The sequence below is a fragment of the Malaclemys terrapin genome, chromosome 2 (genome assembly GCF_027887155.1).
Source record: "Malaclemys terrapin pileata isolate rMalTer1 chromosome 2, rMalTer1.hap1, whole genome shotgun sequence".
NCBI lineage: Eukaryota > Metazoa > Chordata > Testudines > Emydidae > Malaclemys > Malaclemys terrapin.
The window spans coordinates 104,528,090-104,550,022 of record NC_071506.1 but is presented as its reverse complement, the minus strand read 5'-3'; the positions used below and the strand labels follow the sequence as shown (position 1 = coordinate 104,550,022).

Genomic DNA, 21,933 nt, shown 5'->3' with positions numbered 1-21,933 from the left:
AGAGAACTATCCATGATGACTCCAAGATCTTTTTCCTGACTTGTTGTAGCTAAATTAGTCCCCATCATATTGTATGTATAGTTGGGGTTATTTTTTCCAATGTGCATTACTTTACATTTATCCACATTAAATTTCATTTGCCATTTTGTTGCCCAATCACTTAGTTTTATGAGATCTTTTTGAAGTTCTTCACAGACTGCTTTGGTCTTAACTATCTTGAGCAGTTTAGTATCATCTGCAAACTTTGCCACCTCACTGTTTACCCCTTTCTCCAGATCATTTATGAATAAGTTGAATAGGATTGGTCCGAGGACTGACCCTTGGGAAACACCACTAGTTACCCCTCTCCATTCTGAGAATTTACCATTAATTCCTACCCTTTGTTTCCTATCTTTTAACCAGTTCTCAATCCATGGAAGGACCTTCCCTTTTATCCCATGGCAGCTTAATTTACATAAGAGCCTTTGGTGAGAGACCTTGTCAAAGGCTTTCTGGAAATCTAAGTACACTATGTCCACTGGATCCCCCTTGTCCACATGTTTGTTGACCCCTTCAAAGAATTCTAATAGATTAGTAAAACACGATTTCCCTTTACAGAAACCATGTTGACTATTGCTCAACAGTTTATGTTTTTCTATGTGTCGGACAATTTTATTCTTATCTATTGTTTCGACTAATTTGCCTGGTACAGACATTAGACTTACCGGTCTGTAATTGCCGGGATCACCTCTAGGGCCCTTTTTAAATATTGGCATTACATTAGCTAACTTCCAGTCATTGGGTACAGAAGCTGATTTAAAGGACAGGTTACAAACCTTAGTTAACAGTTCCGCAACTTCACATTTGAGTTCTTTCAGAACTCTTGGGTGAATGCAATCTGGTCCCGGTGACTTGTTACTGTTAAGTTTATCAATTAATTTCAAAACCTCCTCTCATGACACTTCAATCCGTGACAGTTCCTCAGATTTGTCACCTACAAAAGGCAGCTCAGGTTTGGGAATCTCCCTAACATCCTCAGCCATGAAGACTGAAGCAAAGAATCCATTTAGTTTCTCCGCAATGACTTTATTGTCTTTAAGCGCTCCTTTTGTATCTCGATCATCAAGGGGCCGCACTGCTTGTTTAGCAGGCTTCCTGCTTCTGATGTACTTAAAAAACATTTTGTTATTGCCTTTGGAGTTTTTGGCTAGCCGTTCTTCAAACTCCTCTTTGGCTTTTCTTATTACATTCTTGCACTTAATTTGGCAGTGTTTATGCTCCTTTCTATTTGCCTCACTACGATTTGACTTCCACTTTTTAAAGGAAGTCTTTTTATCTCTCACTGCTTCTTTTACATGGTTGTTAAGCCACGGTGGCTCTTTTTTAGTTCTTTTACTGTGTTTCTTAATTTGGGGTATACATTGAAGTTGGGCCTCTATTATGGTGTCTTTAAAAAGCGCCCACGCAGCTTGCATGGATTTCACTTTAGTCACTTTATTTTTTAACTTCTGTTTAACTAACCCCCTCATTTTTGCATAGTTCCCCCTTTTGAAATTAAATGCCACAGTGTTGGGCTGTTGAGATGTTCTTCCCACCACAGGAATGTTGAATGCTATTATATTATGGTCACTATTTCCAATAATATATTTAGATCTATTGCAGTAAATGGGTGAAATTATGTGGCCTATATTACATAGGGGGTCAGACTAGATGATCTAATGATCCCTTCTGGCCTTAAAATGTCTTAAACTATTAATTCTTTTTCATTCTTCTGCCTAATGGTGCCTGTGTACCCTGGTGCTGCATATGCATGCTCACTCTAACATGCATGGGGTGCAATAGATCTAAATATATTATTCAGAAACTATACAAAATGCATATCTAATAAACAAAATTGGAATGAGTGGGGTATATGATGCTAGGGGAGGAGGTGGAGGATGATAAATGAAATTTATTTGCTTTATATTTTCTTCAGATGTTTTCCTCATTTGCTATTGGTAGATGTCCTTCTAGTTTACTTTTTCTTGTACTTTACAGATTTGCACTGGCTATTTTTCTGAGAGATACATATAGCTAATTTCATCCATTATGTTAGTGAGCATATTTGTTTTGTAGTATGGCTACCTCAAAAATTATTTGGATAACTGGTGGGTGTTGTAGGGGTGAGGAAATGTGTGGTCACAGATTAACCAATACTCACTATTTCAAATAGCAAGTTCTGTTTCTCCTAAAGGCATGCAGTAATCCTTATTTGCTGTGTTTTATTGTTAAACATAAGCTTCTTGGAGTTATGCTGCTGTTGCTCTTGTGAAATGTATTTCAGTTTTCCTCATTAGACATAAATAACTTTGATCTCCAAAACCTGTCATTTATTTTCAGAGTGTTTGAAATATGAGCTTTATGTATTAATCCACCCCTTCAGGATGTGGGACAGCCAATCAGGATCCTGCTGCAGTGAAAATGATCCTTTCAATGAAATTACAGGCTTCCACTAGATAGCTACTCTAAAAGTGTTACAGTATTCCCATTGCTGTTTTACCTCCTCCTCCCACCCCATATAATCTTCTGTCCTTGTTTTCATATGTATACACAATTATATGTATAATTAGGTTATTCAAGGGCTATATATTTTTGTAATTTGATTGGTATGCACTCACAAAATTCTCAACATAAATGTGTAATGAGAAAAATATCTTAAGATGTTATCTATTTAGTACTAGGAAAGGAGGGATGTTTGATTCCTTTCTGTCTACTACAAACTGGAAATCTTTTGCTTTTCCTTCTTCTCTCTGAGACTGGGAAACAACCCACAATAATGACATCCCTTCTTTATCTTTAGAACAGGTGCAAAACCAACTGACCTTCCCAAGAGAGATAAGGTATGGGAATGAGAAAGAGATAGATGAACTTTGGATCAAAGGTTATCCAATTCATTTAAAGGTTTAAACTGATCCAGGTTTGGCAATCACTTTCCCAGGCAGCAGACAAGAAAAACTGACTTCATGATCACAGTCACTCTATCATATAAACCTTAAAGAAACAAACAAAAGCAAAGTTCCTGGAATACAAATCCAGAGAGTACCTCAGCAAAAGCAATTTCATTACTCTTTTTACTCATGGGTAAATACTTCTATCAGAGGTCCATCCTGCAACTGGGTCTGCATGAGCAGATTCCTGCTCCCACACAGAACTTCACTGACTTCATGTTCGCAAATGGGTTCTCCCATGTGGAATCAGTTGCAGGACTGGGAAAATGTGTGCACCTGGTCTACGCCAGTATTACACTTCTGGTGCTAGCATTGTTGCAATGTTTCCCATTGGTGTTAATGGTTAAGTACCATGCTAGTGCAAATAAGGTCAAATTGTGATTACTGAATATGAAAAAGTGTCATTAATACAAAAGTGTAATTAATACAAAATCTTTTAATTTTGTTTATGTGAATGAAGCAAAAGGTGATATCTTGAAAGGTCCTGACTTGACACCCGGCTAACTGGTGAGTTTGATCCACAATCAGATGCAGCAAGGACAGCAATGGAGCTAGCTGTCCCACCTTAGGCCTGTGTTCTGACAGGGAGATACCAGCACTAGTGGGGAGAGTTCAGTCTCCTTATACATTCAGTTCTGGGGCTTCTCTGCTGAGGCTGACAGTGCCACAGTGCAAGTTATGATGGTGGGTTATGATTAAGGGGGAGAGAGAGAGCTCAGTGGTTTGAGCATTGGCCTACTAAACCCAGGGTTGTGAGTTCAATCCTTGAGGGGGCCACTTAGGGATCTGGGGCAAAATCAGTACTTGGTCCTGCTAGTGAAGGTAGGGGGCTGGACTCAATGACCTTTCAAGGTCCCTTCCAGTTCTAGGAGAGAGGATATCTCCATTTATTTGGGTATATTTATTCCTAATTATCACTTTTATTATCTGTGTTATGGTAGAGAACCCAACCTAGACTGTGACCCTGTTGTACTAGGTGCTGTACAAACACATAGTAAGAGACAGCCCAGGCCTCAAAGAGTTTAGGATCCAAATAGGCAAGCTAGATTAAGGCTAAGAGGGGAGGAAAGAGAGGCATGAGTGACTTGCCCAAAGTCATAGGAGGGAACTGGTGACTAGAGTGAGAAGCACCCACATTTGATTAAAGAACTATGCAAGCCACATGATCCATCTAGGAGTGTGACACTGTGTATGAGCAATATGGGAAATGTCTGATTGCAACACACATTTGCAAAATCATTTTTTAGAGGCAGGAGAGGCTTTCAAAATTCAAACTGCTTCACAATTAGATCTCTGGTGAGGTGGTCTTCCACCTCCCAAGTGACTGGCAGTCTGGGACCCCTGCAGGGCATGTGTTTATGTCAGCTGGTGGTCCCTTTCCCGCATCTGCCTCCTGTTTCAGCTTTTTGGAAGAGAGGAAGGAGGCTGGGAAACAGGAATCCCTCCAAACGCCTTCCTCCATTCCCAACCAGCAGATGGCCCCCTTGGTCTCTCTCTCTGCAGGTTATGTGACTCTAGCGAAAGCAAGGAGGGGCTGCTTAATGCCCCTAATCTGTCCTCTCTCCCTCTGCGCATGGTGTGTGCAGAGAAACTCTCCCTGCGGCGGGCAGGGCTGCCAACATGTCTCCCTGAAGGAGATGCTCTTGGCGGCTGGCAGGCGTGCGCGTGTGGCTCTCTCTCCCCCGGCACCTCGCGGGTGGGAGTGCGGGAGCTTCCCGGCCGCTGATCGCTCTCGCGAGGTGAGGCGAGCGGCTCTGGCTGGGGCTGCGTAGAGCCCTCCCCGGGGCTGGGCTGCGCTGCGCTGCGCTGCGAGCCGTGCGGGACCGGCCGGGGGCGAGGCATTTCCACCTCCGCCCACGCCTTCCGCTGGCACCTCGGGGCCAGTAGGTGCCCGCTTGGCGGGGAGGGAAGGGGGGAGCCGGGAACAGAGGGCGGCAGGAGGAGGGGACTGCAGGGGAGCGAAGAAGGAAGGAGCCGCGGGGCTGAGCGCTGTATCCGCCCGGCGTTCCTGGCTGACCCGCCCCTGGAAAGACCCCGGCACCGGAGCCAGGAGGAGCCATGTAGCAATAACCCATTGAACTCGTCCAGCGCAGCCACTTGTTTCCCCCGCAAACCAGCCGCTCTCGCCCCCATTTTGCTGGCGCGGGGAAGAGGGAGCGAAGTAGTTTCGCCAGCCAGCCGCAGCGCCGCCGCCCCTCGCCCGGGCCACGATGAGCGACGAGAGCTCCGAGGTGCCCCGGGAGCTGCTAGGTGAGCCCCGCGTTTCTTCCCTCCGGGTGTGGGGGTGTGTTTGGGGGCACGTCTGTTTGCAAGGGTGGGGGAAGGCATGGCGGCGGGGAGGGGGGGGGGGTCTGAGCCTGCTGGAGGTGGGGAAGTTTTGAGGCCATCGGGCGGGTGGCGCTGGTCATTGCCCGCCCCAGCCGTGCCGTGGGGAGGCGTGGTGGGGAAGGTGCCGGGAGGGCGAAGGTAGGGTGGGGAGGGGAAGTCAGCGAGGGAAAGCCATGCTGCGGCTCCTGTTTTTTGGCATTGCTGTTGGACAGATTTGCTACTGGGGGGGATTACAACCCTTGAAGTCCTAGAAATAGCAGCCCAGTCCCGTGCGTTCAGCAGCTGTAAGCCAACAAAAACCGGAGTGAAAACACCGCATTAACCATTTCAGTGGCTGAAAAGTAGACAGTGCATGTCCCCACCCTGGAAACGTATAGTGACATTCTACATGGGCCTTCATGACAGCACAGCGTACAGCAGTGGTTCTCGACGTGGTACACCGAGCTCTTCCAGGGGGTACTCAACTCCTCTGGATCAGTGTTTCTAAACCTGGGGGTTGTGACTCCCAGAGGGGTCATGGGATGGGTTTAGAGGGGTTGCGTTAGGGGGTGGCAAGCAAGCCAGTTGTCCAGGGCCCCACACCAGAGAGGGCTCTGCAAGGGCAAGTTACATGCTTCAGCCCCAGGTGATGTGGTTCTGGTTTCAGCCCTGCTACCTAGTGCACAGGCTTCAGACAAGGCTTACAAGTGGAAAACAGGAAGACACATCAGCCTCCTGAAAGTAGTATAGTAGTCTGGAAACTACCTGAAAGCGGTACAGTTGTCTTGAGAACCACTGGCATACACTGTGTCAAGGTTGCTATATATAAACGGCAAGCCTTGAAAGGAGTAGCCTATAGATTCAGCATGGAAAGCAAGTGGTTAAAGGTCTGTTGTTTTTATTTAACTTGCAAGAGCAAGAAAATTTATAGTTTAAAACTACTCTTAACCTCTCCATCTCCTTCTATGCCCTTATGCATAGCTATGGTGCCATATGCAATTGTTTGGAGCCCTTTGAAATAGCTGTGCATAGAGGTATGAGTGAGGGAGGATATTTCAGAGAGCCTTAACTTTGACATTTTCTTAGCTTTTGACATGTTAGAGCACACACTTCATTTTATTCCAACATATATATCTTTGTAATTCAGTTCTCTGGGAATGCAATGCATAAGGTAGTGTACAAAGAAAAAGAGTATTTAATGTTTTTTACTCTTCACAAATCACAACTCATCACAAGTGGTGCTAAAGCTACTTGGGAGCTTCTACGCCATGAATTAAAAGTATAGTAGGTGGTGGGGCTAGGTGTAGACAGAGAATATTTTGAACCATCAGCTTTTTTTTGGTCTGCCTTTAAAACAGCCAGATGTATTTAACTATTGAGCAGCTAGCATGTGTTAATGTTGTAAATGGATTTCCACTATAAATTAATATGTGATGGGTTAAGGTGTGTCACCTATGCTAAGAGAACCATGGAGCAAAGCTGAGTCATTATGACACCACTTCCACAAATAAGACACTAGATTGTACCGTAAAGTACCAACATCTGATACTAACTTGAGTCAGATTTCAGAATTTTGCTCTGATCTTGCAAGCTTATCTACATAGGCAGACTTGCTATTGCAAGTTAAATAAAAGCAACAGTCCTTTAATCACTTGCTTTCCATGCTGAATCTATAGGCTACTCCTTTCAAGGCTTGCCGTTTATATATAGCAACCTTGACACAGTGTATGCCAGTGGTTCTCAAGACTACTGTACCGCTTTCAGATAGTTTCCAGACTACTATACTACTTTCAGGAGGCTGATTTGTCTTCCTGTTTTTCACTTGTGATCCTTATCTGAAGCCGGTGCCCAGTGTGGCAGAGCTGAAGCCCGAGCCCCATCACTTCGGGCTGAAGCATGTAACTTACCCTTGCAGAGCCCCCTGTGGTGTGAGGCCCTGGGCAACTGGCCTGCTTGCCACCCCCCTCACTGAGAGCCAAATATACTGCAGTGGGGCTCTGCATGGGTCCAGGGTTCTGTTCACACAGATCAGCGTATAGTATTGGGGGCTTTAGTGCCTGTGTCTAAGTCGTATTTTTGTTTGCTTATGTAATTTATGATGATGAGAACACTCTGGTCATAGTGGAGTATTTCATAAGGAGGAAAAATTAATTTTCTTGCTAGACCATCAGGATTCCCTAGTGATCTGAGAGCTCTGTGAAAAGGACATTGAGCAAAACTTAATGGGTAAAACACAATGGCTAAACTGGGAATCTGGAAGCTTGAATTCTAGTCCCAGTTCTGCCACATGCTTCCTATGTGACCTTCAGCAGGTCACTTGGGACACAATATTCAAAATTGTCTGTGCTAATTTTGAAACACTTGCAGCCTGGTTTAAGAGGTACTTGTGTCTTAGGTTGGGCACCCAGAAATGGAGACAATCAAAATAAGTGAGTACTTGAAAATTTGGGCCTTAACTTCCTGTTGCCACAGATTTCTGGTCTGTAAAATGACTTGAAAAATGCACTTGCTAGTGATGATTAGGAAACTTTCTTTATGTGGGGAATTCTGTAAAATATTGTATTTGAAACAAGTTTCTAGCTCTTAGTTACAAAAAGAACCTTAGTGTGAATTGGTGCTGTGAATTTTTCCTGAGTCTCTACTCCAGTGCCTCTGATGGTCCTTTATAGCTTTCCCAGTCAACAGCCTGTAAAATGGACAAGTTTGTAAATCAGTTTCACTGTTGCTCTTTAGAACCCTGTGTGAAACAGACAAGAATCAAGTCAACTTCAGTCTGCTGCTGCTTGAGAAAGCTGTGAACAGGGCAGAAGCATTTGGAGCTATTAACTGGGGAGGAGGAATCAAAAGATAAGGCTAGGGTGAGGCTGGGTAAAGTTGTAGAGATACCACCAATACTCCTCTCACAGTAGCCATGTGGCCTGGAGGGACTGAGTGTCTGACTACCGCTGTCTGGAAAACAGAATTCTCCTCCTGAAAAAAATGTCACGTGTTTTGAAAAAATGTTCATCCCAAATTGGCAGGGTGGATTTGATTTAAATCAAAATGATACAAATCACGATTTAAATCACTAGTAAGGAAGACTTGATTTAATCATGGATTTCTACATAAAAGTGCATTCTTGTTGGTTGTTATAACCTTAATACATATTCTTCACAACTGAGAGATAAGTATAGATTTAATTTTTAAAAGGTACACACTATACATTTTTAAAGTGATTTATTTTGAAACTTTTCAGATTAGTTTTACAGCTATATCAGAAAATGAATGATTGTTTGGTTATTTAATTTACCAAAGGTAATTGAAGCAGATAGTTCATCTCCCAATGACTTCATAAATATCTCCAATTCAACAGGTTAATCATTAATATCTGGAGGATTTTCTTGCCATGCTGTATTAGGAGGAGAACATCACCAGACAGGCATTTAAATTGTTTTATTTAACTAAAACAACAATGTTATGTAGTCTGGATTATTTTTCTTCAACAGCATATAATATTTTAACAAAACATAATATTTTAACAAAACAAGCATATGAAATTTTGAATTTAAACATTCAAGTTTTTTAAAATTGGGTTTGTTTTTGTTAAAATTGTTTTTAACTAAAATATTTAAATGAAATACTTGTTTTTTTTTTTTTTTTTAAATAACTGACTATGTCAGCCAGGTAAACATGAGAAACTTAAAATATTGGCTTCAGCAGCTAACTCCGTCATCTTCACCTTCATTTTCCCCCCCGGAGCGTTGCTTTACCACGTTGTATCCGAATTCGTGTTGTATCAGGTCGCGTTATATCGGGATAGAGGTGTATCTCCAATTCAACAGGTTAATCATTAATATTTGGAGGATTTTCTTGCCATGCTGTATTAGGAGGAGAACATCACCAGACAGACATTTAAATTGTTTTATTTAACTAAAATAACAATGTTATGTAGTCTGGAGTTTTTTCTTCAACAGCAAACATACAGTATTTTAACAAAAAAAGCATATGAATTTTTGAATTTAGTTAAACGTTCAAGTTTTTTAAAATCAGGTTTGTTTTTGTTAAAATTGGTTTTTAACTAAAATAGTTAAATGAAATATATTTTAAAAAACAAAAATTAAATCGACTGTGTCAGCCAGGTCAACATGAGAAACTTAAAATATTGGCTTCTGCAGCTAACTCAGTCGTCTTCACCTTCATTTTACTGTTTGTTCATAATCTGGAAAAGAAAAACAAGTTTTCCTGCTTTTTCAGGTCCCAAACGATTTCTCAATATGGAATGAATTAGTCCAAAGGAAGAAAATAGTCTCTCTACACCGGCAGAAGAAGCTACTTCTGTTAGAAGTGAGATTCACTTGAACAGTCTCTGAATCCAAGTACTTAAGTGACTTCCACCAGTTCACTGGTGTGACTTTCTTTAAAACATAATCAGCAAACATGTATTTCTTGAATGGTTAACTCTTAGCTCTGAAGTTTATTATAGTTGGCATTATGGAGGAATGATTGCTTGTCATAGCCAACTCCTCTTCTTCAGCAGTTAAAGTTTGACCCAGGTACCGAGTATTGAGACTATTTGCAAGAAAATGAGCTGGAGATAGTGCTTGTCCCGTTTGTTTTTTTTAATGCTTGTAATTTAACTTTGTCATTGCATATTTCTCTTCTTAAGATCTCACTCAGTTCCTTCCAGATTTCAACAGCGTCAGAAATAAAACAGCTATTTCCCTGCATTTTGTTCAAGGCTACAGAAATAGGCTTCAGGGTACTCAGCATGTGTTCAACATTTCTCTTTGGCTGTGACAGTGCCATCTATTTTTTCATGATTTTGTTCACAAACGGTCATCAGATTAGGCCAGTTCTTGATATAGTGCTCAAAACAGTCCACTACTGAGTTCTAGCACACGTTTTGTGGGAGAGTTAGCTTGGTTCCTCCCACTCTTTTCAGAGCAGCTTCTGCAAAGTGGTTGTTATGAAAGTATTTTGCAATTTCACCAACATTAGCCTCTATTTCTGGAACACTGAAGTCTTTGGCTAGCAGGTGCATCAAATGAGCACAGCAACCATATGTTATTAGCTTGTGACTCTCTTCACTCTCTTCTAAATAATTTCTTCTCATCTTGGATGCATTTGCAGCATTGTCTGTGACCAAGCTGCGTACTAGACATTTGAATTTTTTTTTCACAGTTTGTTATAGCTTTTACTGCTGCTACTTGTAAGTATTCTGCTGTGTGTGCATTTCCTGATGTATCAATTGTTTCTGTAAGGAAGACATTTCCCTTCTTCTGTTGTCACACAAGCACATACAACAGGATCATTGTGGACATTGCTCCACCCATCAAGACTCAGGTTAACAATTTTACCCTCTAGACCTTTTGCACACTGCTCAATTTCTCTTTCATACATTTTATCCAGCAATTTGCCTGCGACATCTGCTCTGTTGGGTGGACTGTGTCCTGATCTTAATGTCTGAATCATGTTAATGAAGTGTGGGTTCTCAATCATAGGAAAAGGAGAGTTTGTTGCATGAACTCCTGTTCTTCTTATTGCATTTACTGACACTCAGTACTACTTTAAAGGTGAAATTGTAAAAAGATGATCTGCCTATTTCAGCTATTTATTTTTTATCACAACTGCATCTAAAATGATAGTACCATAGAGTAACAACTATATTTTTTGCTCAAACATGAGAATTCAGGAGTCGTCGAGAAGGAAGATAGGCAGTCCTTAAGAAAGAAGTATGAAATAAAAAAGTTTACCAACCTGAAGATCTTGCATGTTCAGACATGTTCCTTTCATCATCTTCAAGGCAGTTTCCTCCTGAGAAGGAACACTTCTCATGATGTTGTTTCATTCGGCCAACCAAGCCTTGCGTTTCTTTGTTGCGCTGTTTGCATTTTGCACCCAGCCCTACTTACCCACAGGTAGAGGAACTTCATTAAAATATTCCCAAAGTGGGTCTCTTTTATGGCCTGCTGCCATTATAGGTTTTCCCTTCTAGTGAGAGAATGGTATGGTAGATCTCAAATCAGTGAAGGCTACACTCAGAAAGACCTCAAGACTTCTGGAATATGTTGCTCAAACAGTTTCACTTTTGTTTCTACTTCCTGTACCTCTCTTCTCACGTTTATTCCAGACTTCTTCTACTTGTCCAGATCTATTCTGCCCCCAACAGTCTTCTATCCATTGAACTTTTTGAAACTTTGCACTTTTAGAGAGCGGTAAGGGATTGACTCTGTGTACACAGAGTTGCATAGGGTTACCATACGTCCGGTTTTTCCCGGACATGTCCGTCTTTTCGGCAATCAAACCCCCGTCTGGGGGGAATTGCCAAAAAGCCGAACATGTCCAGGAAAAATACAGACGGGCACTTCCTCTCCCGCGGCTGCTCTGCTCCTCCCCTGACTCTTCGGCTCTGTTTAAGAGCCAAGCTGCCCGAGCCAGTGCTACCGGCTTCGGGCAGCCCCCTTGCCTCCGGACCCCAGCCGCTGACCGGGCACTTCTCCTCCCTGGCTCCAGCTGCTCTGCTCCGGCGGCGCAGGGTCCGGAGGCAAGGGGGCTGCCCGAAGCCCGTAGCGCTGGCTCGGGCAGCTTGGCTCTTAAACAGAGCCGAAGAGTCAGGGGAGGAGCAGAGCAGCCGGAGCCCAGGAGAGGAAGTGCCCGGCCGGGGGTGCAGGGTCCGGAGGCATAGGGGCTGCCCGAAGCCCGAGCGCTACTGGCTTCATGGTTTGCCGGGCAGCCTCCAGACCCTGTGCCCCCGGCTGGGCGCTTCCCCTCCCGGGCTCCAGCTGTGCTGGGGAAGTGCCGGCCGGGGGCGCAGGGTCTGGAGGCTGCCCGGCAAACCGCGAAGCCGGTAACGCTTGGGCAGCCCTTTTTGCGTGGGTGGGAGGGAGGAGGGGGAGTTAGGGCGGGGACTTTGGGGAATGGGCGGGAAAGGGGTGGAGTTGGGGCGGGGCCATGGATGGGAAAGGGGCGGGGCCAGGGCCCCGTGGAGTGTCCTCTTTTTTATTTTTTAAATATGGTAACCCTAGATTTGCAGAGGGACAATAGGGTTGAGGTTAGTTATTTCTCACCTCTCTATTATTTATTTTTTTAAAAACATTTTTGCTGTTAACAGGCATGTTGTCTCTGCAGACACAAATCCACAGTTTGAGAACTGCAAAACTAAACATCTCTGGTGGTGGTATCTAGACTGAGCACTGAGTCCCATTGGGTAGATAGAAAGAATAACCTAAATAATCTATACAGAAGCCCCATAAAATTGGGTCCCTAATCCATGAACTATTGGAACTCATTTACAAAACTCTTCCTAAACATTACATGAATATATTGTCTCATACTATAGAATTAGAATTTATAATCCCTATTCCATGATGAGATACCTTTGAGCTATAATGCGTCTTAATTAAAACGATCTTTAGATAGGTTTTTTCCTCAAAGAGAATTTTATTTAAAAAATCCGATTTAAAATTTTTTTTTTTTTTTTTTTTTTTGAAATCATTGATTTTTATCCACCCTGCAAATTGGGATAAAAAGGCAAAAATTTGAAATGTTTCATGGGGGGGAGAGTCTCTAATTCCATTTTTCAGGAGAACTGAAATGACATTTTTCAGCTTTCTCCCTGGGCTTGCCCAATTCCCCGGGGAGTGAGCGAGCAAGCCAGTCAGGAAATCCTAGCCCCTGGGAGTCTACCAGGTGGACTGCCACAGATCCAGGGATCCCAGTAACCTGTCAATCAGCCAGCTTGGGGACAGGCTGCCTGGCCAGCCACATGGGGAGCCTAGGAGCTCTGTTAGGATTTTCTGATGGAAAATTGAAATTGTCTGGAATCGGCATTTTCCATCAGAAAATCATTCCAGCAGAAAATTCCTGACAAGTTCTGTTTCTGACTCATTGTCATACTACTGCTTCCTGCTTGCAGAAATCTGGCTTTGTCTAGGCAAATATGAAAGGTGTGTTGTTAGATTCTAACTAATACTTGAAAAATGTAATGTAGACAGGGGACAATGCCTTTAACGTGTGTTTAAACTGATTGAGTTAGAGCCTAGTTGGGAAGCCTATGTTTTGGCTTCTAACACCACTCCTTTAAAACATAACATAAATAAGGATAAAGTGAATGAAACATAAGACTGGCCATACTGGGTCAGACCAAAGGTCCATCCAGCCCAGTATCCTGTCTACCGACAGTGGCCAATGCCAGGTGCCCCAGAGGGAGTGAACCTAACAGGCAATTCATAGAATATCAGGGCTGAAAGGGACCTCAGGAGGTCATCTAGTCCAACCCCCTGCTCAAAGCAGGATCAATCCCCAGACAGATTTTTGCCCCAGATCCCTAAATGGCCCCCTCAAAGATTGAACTCACAACCCTGGGGTTAGTAGGCCAATGCTCAAACCACTGAGCTATCCTGCAATGATCAAGTGATCTTTCTCCTGCCATCCATCTCCACCCTCTGACAAACAGAGGCTAGGGACACCATTCCTTACCCATCCTGGCTAATAGCCATTAATGGATTTAACCTCCATGAATTTATTTAGTTCTCCTTTAAACCCTGTTATAGTCCTAGCCTTTACAACCTCCTCAGGAAAGGAGTTCCATAGGTTGACTGTGCTCTGTGTGAAGAAGAACTTCCTTTTATTTGTTTTAAACTTGCTGCCCATTAATTTCATTTGGTGGCCCCTAGTTCTTATATTATAGGAACAAGTAAATAACTTTTCCTTATTCACTTTCTCTATACCACTCATGATTTTATATACCTCTATCATATCCCCCCTTAGTCTCCTGTTTTCCAAGATGAAAAGTCCTAGCCTCTTTAATCTCTCCTCATATGGGACCCGTTCCAACCCCCTAATCATTTTAGTTGCCCTTCTCTGAACCTTTTCTAATGCCAGTATAACTTTTTTGAGATGAGGAGACCACATCTGTACGCAATATTCAAGATGTGGGCATACCATGGATTTATATAAGGACAATAAGCTATTCACCATCTTATTCTCTATCCCTTTTTAATGATTCCTAACGTTCTGTTTGCTTTTTTGACTGCCACTGTGTGGACTTCTTCAAAGAACTATCCATGATGACTCCAAGATCTCTTTCCTGATTAGTTGTAGCTAAATTAGCCCCCATCATATTGTATGTGTAGTTGGGGTTATTTTTTTCCAATGTGCATTACTTTACATTTATCCACGTAAAATTTCATTTGCCATTTTGTTGCCCAATCACTTAGTTTTGTGAGATCTTTTTGAAGTTCTTCACAGTCTGCTTTGGTCTTAACTATCTTGAGCAGTTTAGTATCATCTGCAAACGTTGCCACCTCACTGTTTACCCCTTTCTCCAGATCATTTATGAATAAGTTGAATAGGATTGGTCCTAGGACTGACCCTTTGGGAACACCACTGGTTACCCCTCTCCATTCTGAAAATTTACCATTTATTCCTACCCTTCGGTCCGTTCTTTTAACCAGTTCTCAATCCATGAAACTATCTTTCCTCATATCCCATGACAGCTTAATTTACGTAAGAGCCTTCGGTGAGGGACCTTGTCAAAGGCTTTCTGGAAATCTAAGTACACTATGTCCACTGGATCGCCCTTGTCCACATGTTTGTTGATAATTTCCCCTTTAAAAAGTACCAGTTATGTATGTTTGAAAGGCTTTCTCACCACTCCCCCCGTACCATTTTTTCTCTCTCTCAAAAAAGAAAAGTGAATGTAATACTTATAAGAGGTGATAGTTGACTGCCCTTGTGGCTGAATTCCTCTTTGTCCACCAGTGACAGTAATAGTGTAAGCTTCCTGACACCACTTCATGGACAGGGTTGAGGCCTTAAAAGAAGAGAGGTTAGTTTGGTCTTTATGTTCATTCAGTACTTGGTTGCTATGCTGAGAATGTAAAAAATGATGTAAATTATATAAGGTTGGGTGTTGGTTCCAATAGGTGCATATGTAACCACTAGGCCTTGGACTGAAACCAGTACTGCATTTCACAGAGCCTCTGTACAGTTGTCAGGGGTTAACATGTGGATTTGGGCTGGATGCCCATCATAAATTAGGTGTGGAAAACTCTGTATTCTATTATTAGAGCCATCTGACCACCAAAAATATTAACAATAAAGGTCTGAATTGTGCTGCTACAGTGTGTCCATTGACTTCAACAGGGTTTTCAGATGAAGTGAGAGCATAAGTTTGTTCATAGTGTTTTAAAGTAATGAAGAATGAGCCATTTGGTTTTTCACATAGTTGGTTCAGCCAGGTAATAAGTAGAGCTCCCAAAGTGACTTGTCTTGGGGATATTTTTAGTATCTCAATAGAATGTAGAGCATTGGTTCTCAAATTTATTTTTCGCAGACCACCTGAAAATTGCTGAAGGTCTTGACAGACCACTTTTTTTTTTTTTTTTGCAGTGCTTGTAATGCTAGGAGGTGATAGTGATTGGTGCAGATGATTCACTATAAAGCTTTCCAAATGTTGTTTGTACCGTTAGCTAACTGTTGTAAAGCGCTTTGGATAAAAGCACTGTGTGTGTGTGTGTGTGTGTGTATTATATAACTTCATAATTATTAATTTTTTTTGTTCTACAAATAAAAGCGCACAACTCCTATTTTAATATCAGTAGTCTTAGCTTTCTGATGTGATGGATGTGCCCTCTCTCCCCCACCGTGGCAGTCCCCGAGCTGGGGCTGGGGAGGAGGGGGGTCTCTCCCCCTCTTTCCCACTGCAGCAGGCCCTGAGCTGGGGCTGGGAAGGAGGGCCATCTCTCGCCGCAGCCCTGGAGCTGGGGAAAGTCGCCTCTTTCTCTGACCGCCACTGCCCTGCATTTCCCAAATCCCTCCCCCCCATTTCCTCTTCCCCCACTGCCCCCTCCCACCTACACCTTATTCCCCCAAGGCCACCACCTCACCTTACATGTGCGTCTTCTCCAGTGTCCAGGCACCTAATTAGTGGAGCCGCACCCATGTGTCTCCACTAATCAGGTGGGTGGCCCTTCATTGTTCTGTGTGCGGCCGCCCAGGCATGCACCTTAGAGGGAACTAACCGCAGACCACCTGAATGGAGCTCGCAGACCATGGGCCACAGTTTGAGAACCTCTGGTGTAGAGAAATATGAAATGACATTACTGCTATGTGCAGAGTAAAACTTCAGTACAAGTCTAATCTCAGGACAACAGACTTGTTCATTAAATAGCTGAGTATATGACAAACTTCTCATAAATTAAATGTGGCTTTATTTTTTTTATTGGAGTCAGATTGATGCGTGTATAACCTCTATTAAATGAGTGCAACAGAGAAGTGCAGGGTAGAAAAATGTCAGTTAATACAATAAAACTGTGAGGAATTTTCCCTGAAAGTTTGAAATGTTGTTTTCTTTTAATCTCTACTTGACAATGGAAATATTGATTAAGGTGTTCTTCATTATTTCAGAAAGTATCAAGGATGTTATTGGGAGGAAGATTAAAATTTCAGTGAAGAAAAAAGTAAAGCTAGAAACCAAGGGAGATAAAGTGGATAACAAAATATTGGTAAGTACAGTATAGTAACTCTAATTAAAGTAGACAAACATTTAGGAGAAGCTCATTTCAACTATTGTTAAGAAACTAATTCTCCCCATGGAAAATTTGTCCACATGTACTCTGAACTATGTGTCACTTGTTTTCTCTATTTTCTTGCCTTGTGTGTTTGAAAACTGTGCATATATTTCTAGGTTGTTGGTCAGAACTTCCAATAAGTCATTCTTGTTGTGGTCTGACAAACTATTGTGTGAACATATCTCAAAATAAAGGGGACCGTTTGTGGATTCCTTGTGTTCCTTAAACTCTTGTGGACATCAGTGGGAATTCTGAGTGAGCAAGAAACACAAGGTCAAACCTATAAAGAATTGTATCTCTTTTAAGAATTTTTAAACTGTGTCAAACACCCTGTTTCTCTTGAGGCTACGACACTGCCAAAGAGTGTAACACTAACACTGTCTAGTCTTTTAAGAGACTAATCTATTATTTGTATTTGTTTGTTTTGCATAGGTTGAGGATATTATAGTTAAAAGTAAATGTTCTTTGTATGTGACCCTATCATTATTTCTAAAACTGTCCAGGAGGAAAAAGTAAAGTTAATCTCATTCAAATATATTTTCCTGTTTTCTCAAGGCTAATATGTCTGTCCTTTTAGATAAGCAGAGAACTGTAGTAATGTGATGGTACTGATACATATTCTCCCCTTGCATACTTGGATGTGTATTTTAAAAAAAACAAAAAACAACCCATCACAACCCCTGGGCCTTCATTTGCCAGTGTGTTTGATACATGTATGTGGGGAGAAGCAGAGAAGGATAACGAAATACAAAGGACTGTAAGAACAGATTTAACAATTTTATTAAAGCTAATGTTAAAAAAATTATATAATACCTAGGTTGGGAAAAGAGTGTCTGTACATCTGGGTATAGTGCTTAGATTATCCACAAATATAAATTTAGTTTTCAAAAGTCATATGATACATAGAGTACATAATCAGCAATAACCCAAATTTAGGTGAATAGATTTAACAATACAGTTTAGATATTAGAATCCAAATACTTAGGTACATCACTCATGAAAAGTTTTACAGATATTTGGTTGTGGAAAGCAAAATATATCAATGAGAGGAGATTGTCCCTCAGTAACTGAGAATTAGGTAGGTTATCCATTTAGAAAATACAATCCATGAGGAAAGTATTTGTTACTTTCTTGATTGCGCTTTACTACTATAATATTTTACAGGATATTTTGAAACAGGCTGCATTGTATCAGTAAAGCTGGCATAGATTTGGAAGTTTTGTTGCCAAGAGCAGGTTCTTATAGTTCTGTGACAAGAGGCACTGAGTTGGTATTATTTGTGTTTTGGAAACAAGTATTTCTTAAATCTAAATGTGTGAATAGTTTGCATTCTGTCTTCATAAAGTGTGTTGGTTATTCCTGGGCAGTATTGATGTTGATAATCGTCCACTTTTCTGTGAGAACAACTACTTAAGAAATTTGAAATATCTTCTGCGTAACATCTGTCCAAGGATCTTTTTATACGCAACTCTAGGGCCTACAATTTCTATTAGGTTGGGAATGTGAATGTTGATTGATAGCCACTATTTATTTGAAAGCCATGTTTACAGAGCAGGCTGACAGATTCTTTGAAGCAGTAACATTTGATTGACTTTTGACTTACATAGAATAATTATTGTTATCAATAGCAGAATATACTGTGGAAATATTGTCCTACTATTCAGGATTAATGGAAAATACTCTTAAAAATAATAGTGTTAAGATTAGCCTGGGTCTGCGTGAAGCAGGTTTTATATTTCTTTTTCCAAGTTTTGTGACTTCATGTATGAATTTTTTAAATTTTAAATGTATAAACTTAAATTATGTCATGTCTGCACAGTGACCATTTTTATCCACCTACACAAAGTACATGGCAGGAAAAGAATGTCAGGCTTTCAACTGTAAGGGAAATTTTGAAAGGACATGAGTAAAACTTCTAAAAATGTGATGACTCAGATAATTTTGTCTCTTTTGAAATCTAGTCTCCTCTCCGCTGGTGATTTTAATGTTTTATGACTGGCTACATCTACCCCTTTTATGAGTTACACAAGTGTATGAACATTTATATAAAAATGTCTCATTCACTGCACAAGATGGACTGTGCTCTGGGGATGAACCACTGAAGGAAGCTGTTGTCTGTAGGACCCTAGCCTCGCTTGTCGCAGAATTTGGAAGGTGTGTACCTATTGCACACTGCCTAGAGGAACTCTGCTCAAAGGCATGAACAGAAAAAGGAGCTGATAAGGAGGTCTTGCGACGTGGTGGGGTTATGGGTGGGGTATGCATAAATGAGGAGGTGGGGGGAGAAAGGCAGCCAGAACTGCATAAGAAGTTCTGGAGGAGCTGGAAGAGGGTCTTCAGCAGGGCTGGCTCCAGGCACCAGCCCACCAAGCATGTGCTTGGGGTGGCGCCTGGAGGGGGGCGGTGCGGCGGGGCCCCAGCCGGGCGCGCCGGCCGGTCGGGGAGAGTGGAGAGCCCCGGCTGGGCTCGCCGCCCTCCCCCCGGCGCGCCGGCCGGTCGGGGAGAGTGGAGAGCTCCCGCCGGGCTCGCCGCCCTCCCCCCGGCGCGCTGGCCGGTTGGGGGCGCTCCACCTTCCCCCCGGTGCTCTGGCCGCCAGGGAGAGCGGAGAGCCCCGGCTGGGCTCGCTGCCCTCCCCCTGGCGCTCTGGCCGGTCGGGGATTGCGGGGCCGGGCTCGGCGCCCTCCCTTGCCACACTTGGGGGGGGTGGGGGAGGGGGCAGATAGCTTTTTTGCCTAGGGCAAAAAGCCAGAGCCGGCCCTGGCCTTCAGTCTGACATAAATCTAGGTAGGGTATGCCAGAGTCTCCTTCTTGCTGCAGAAAGAATAGGTGTTGGGGGAGTTTATGAACTGTGCCAGGTACATGGCCAAGATCATGGCTCCAAAGAGGAGCTGCCAACTAATATCCCAGGTGGGCCGTGGAACCACAGTGGAGTATAGGCTGGCCCACTGGAGTTCTCCCTCCTCAGGTGGCTGCAGGTCCCGCCACTTTGGTGTGAGGGTGGGACATAAGGGGCAAGGAAGTGGATGGTAGGAAGCATGAACACGTACAGATGTTTCCTAGGCATGGTTCGGAGATAAGTCGGCTGAATGACATCCAGACAGACTATTACTTATCGTGGGTGGCAGAGGAGGCTCACGGGGATCAGGGTTATGTATCTGTTGTGGTTTCTGGGAGACAGTGGGCCTAAGCCCACCCATAGCTAAAGACCCTTCCCTTTAACCAGTGAGGAGGTGCCAATGAACTCAGGCGACAACTGAATACTGGGGACAACAAATGAAAAAACAGTAATGGGAGTGAAGATCATAAGGTATAAATCAGGGATAGGTCCATCCAAAACTAAAAGCCTGCTCCCTCAGCCAAGGGGGCGGAACAACTGATACCAGGCTACTAGTGACTTCTCAGGACAACAAATAAAAATACAGCATCATTGGAAGTGAGGTCAAAGGTTATTAATGAGGGCTCCAGAGGGGGACACCAAGCAGAGAATCCCAGACAGCACCCACTGCTCCTCATAGGTGTCTAAGGAGTCAGTGGACTCTGTGTGGAGGCATGAATGGATAAGGGAATGGAAATAGGCCCCACAGAACACCTCTCCTCCCCCGTCCAGCTTCCTCTCCTGGTATGATGGATGGCTCACTTGGCCAGTATGAGAAGGAGGTTGACGAAGAGGTCTTGTGACTTTGGGGGGCCATGGATGGAGTGTGCTAGGACAGGAGCGGTGGGGAGAAAAACGGTCAGAACCTCAGTAAGCAGTTCTGGAGGAGCTGGGCGAGGGGCTGTAACCTGATGCACTGTGTGGGGGTGTCCCTCTTGCTGCAGAAAGTAAAGTGTCGGGAGTTTATGAACCGTGCCAAGTACATGCCCATGTTCTGTGAAGGAGCCACCACCACGTGATGTCACTGGTGGGCCGTGGGACCAGAGTTGAGTGCAGACTGGGTCCCCTGGGGTTCTTTGCCCTCCTTTGGTGGCAACATGCTACTTGGTATCGGGGCAGGTCCTGAGGGCGGTAAAGTGAATAGTATGAAGCATGAGTGCATACAGATGTTTCCTGGACATGGTTCGGAGGTGGACTGGCTGTTTGTCATTCAGCTGACTTAGGTTGCATGTCAGCGGTGGCCAGGGAGGCCCACAGCAATCAGGATTGTATAGGCAGAGGCTTGCAAAAAGAGAAAAGGTGGTCTTGTGGTTTGGGCAGTTTGCTGCCCGGGGAAACTGAATTCTATCCCTTCCTCAGCCACAGAGTTGCTGTGTGATGCTGGGCAAGTTACTAAAACCAAATTTTCCCCAGGTGATAACTAACGGTGTTCTTCTTTCTGAGATTTCATTTGCAGAAATTCTGATCACTCTGCAACCGAAATCAATGAGAGCTGTACCTTGAATATAAAAATCGCTATATAATGTTAAGTACTCTAAAAAATCAGGTATTGGCCACCTCAAATTTGGTATCCAAAATTAATGGACATTTTATACCTTAATCTCTTTATGCTTCAGTTCTAATAGTGTGCAATGAGGAGAAAACAAAATATTGAATAACTACTCATTAATTGAGCACCATCCATCCTGTGCACTGAATGAGGCAGAGTCCAGTGGGAAAAAATATGTAATCATGAAATTAAAACTGTATCATAATATATAGGCACAAGGGGGCTGATTTAAGGGTGCACTTAATTCTGGCATTTCCTAACTTTGGAGTGCTTGACTTTGCAACCTTACCGCTCTCTTAGCATAGGTCTGTGTGCATTAAAACAGTGATGTTTAAAAATATATTAGCCAAGGGTTAACATATTTTGAAACACCACTCATTTTCACAGTCTATACCAGTCCAGAGAGGTTAAATGATGTGCTCAGGATCACAGATGAAGTGTGTCATAAAGCTGGGAATAGAACCCAGGTCTTCTGTCTCCCAAAGCAGTGTTTTAATTACAAGACCTTTTATCCTTCCTTGACAGTAAAATAATACAAAAATACCCAATTCTTCAAGAAAATGAGATTATTTAAAAATTACTGTACTTTGCAGGTGGCTAAATGCACAAGACCTATGGCCTTGCAATGGAAAATATATTCAAAGTACGGCGGATTTAGGAGCATAACATTAGGCACTGAAGTTT

General features: G+C 42.9%; 1 protein-coding gene across 3 annotated transcripts in view; it reads left to right on the top strand.

Annotated features, from left to right (window-relative positions):
• Positions 1 to 4,452: 4,452 nt before the first annotated feature.
• The window catches only part of CARMIL1 (capping protein regulator and myosin 1 linker 1), a 274,371-nt gene continuing 256,890 nt past the window's right edge, over positions 4,453 to 21,933 (top strand). Inside the window, exons 1-2 of one of the 3 annotated variants that reach the window (XM_054017434.1) lie at positions 4,453 to 5,216; positions 16,662 to 16,759. In XM_054017434.1, coding sequence (XP_053873409.1) covers positions 5,177 to 5,216; positions 16,662 to 16,759 — 138 coding nt within the window. In that variant the 5' untranslated portion in view covers positions 4,453 to 5,176. Of the gene's footprint in view, positions 5,217 to 9,544; positions 9,597 to 16,661; positions 16,760 to 21,933 lie in introns of those variants that run through there. The other 2 variants (XM_054017433.1, XM_054017435.1) reach the window with 2 other exon arrangements.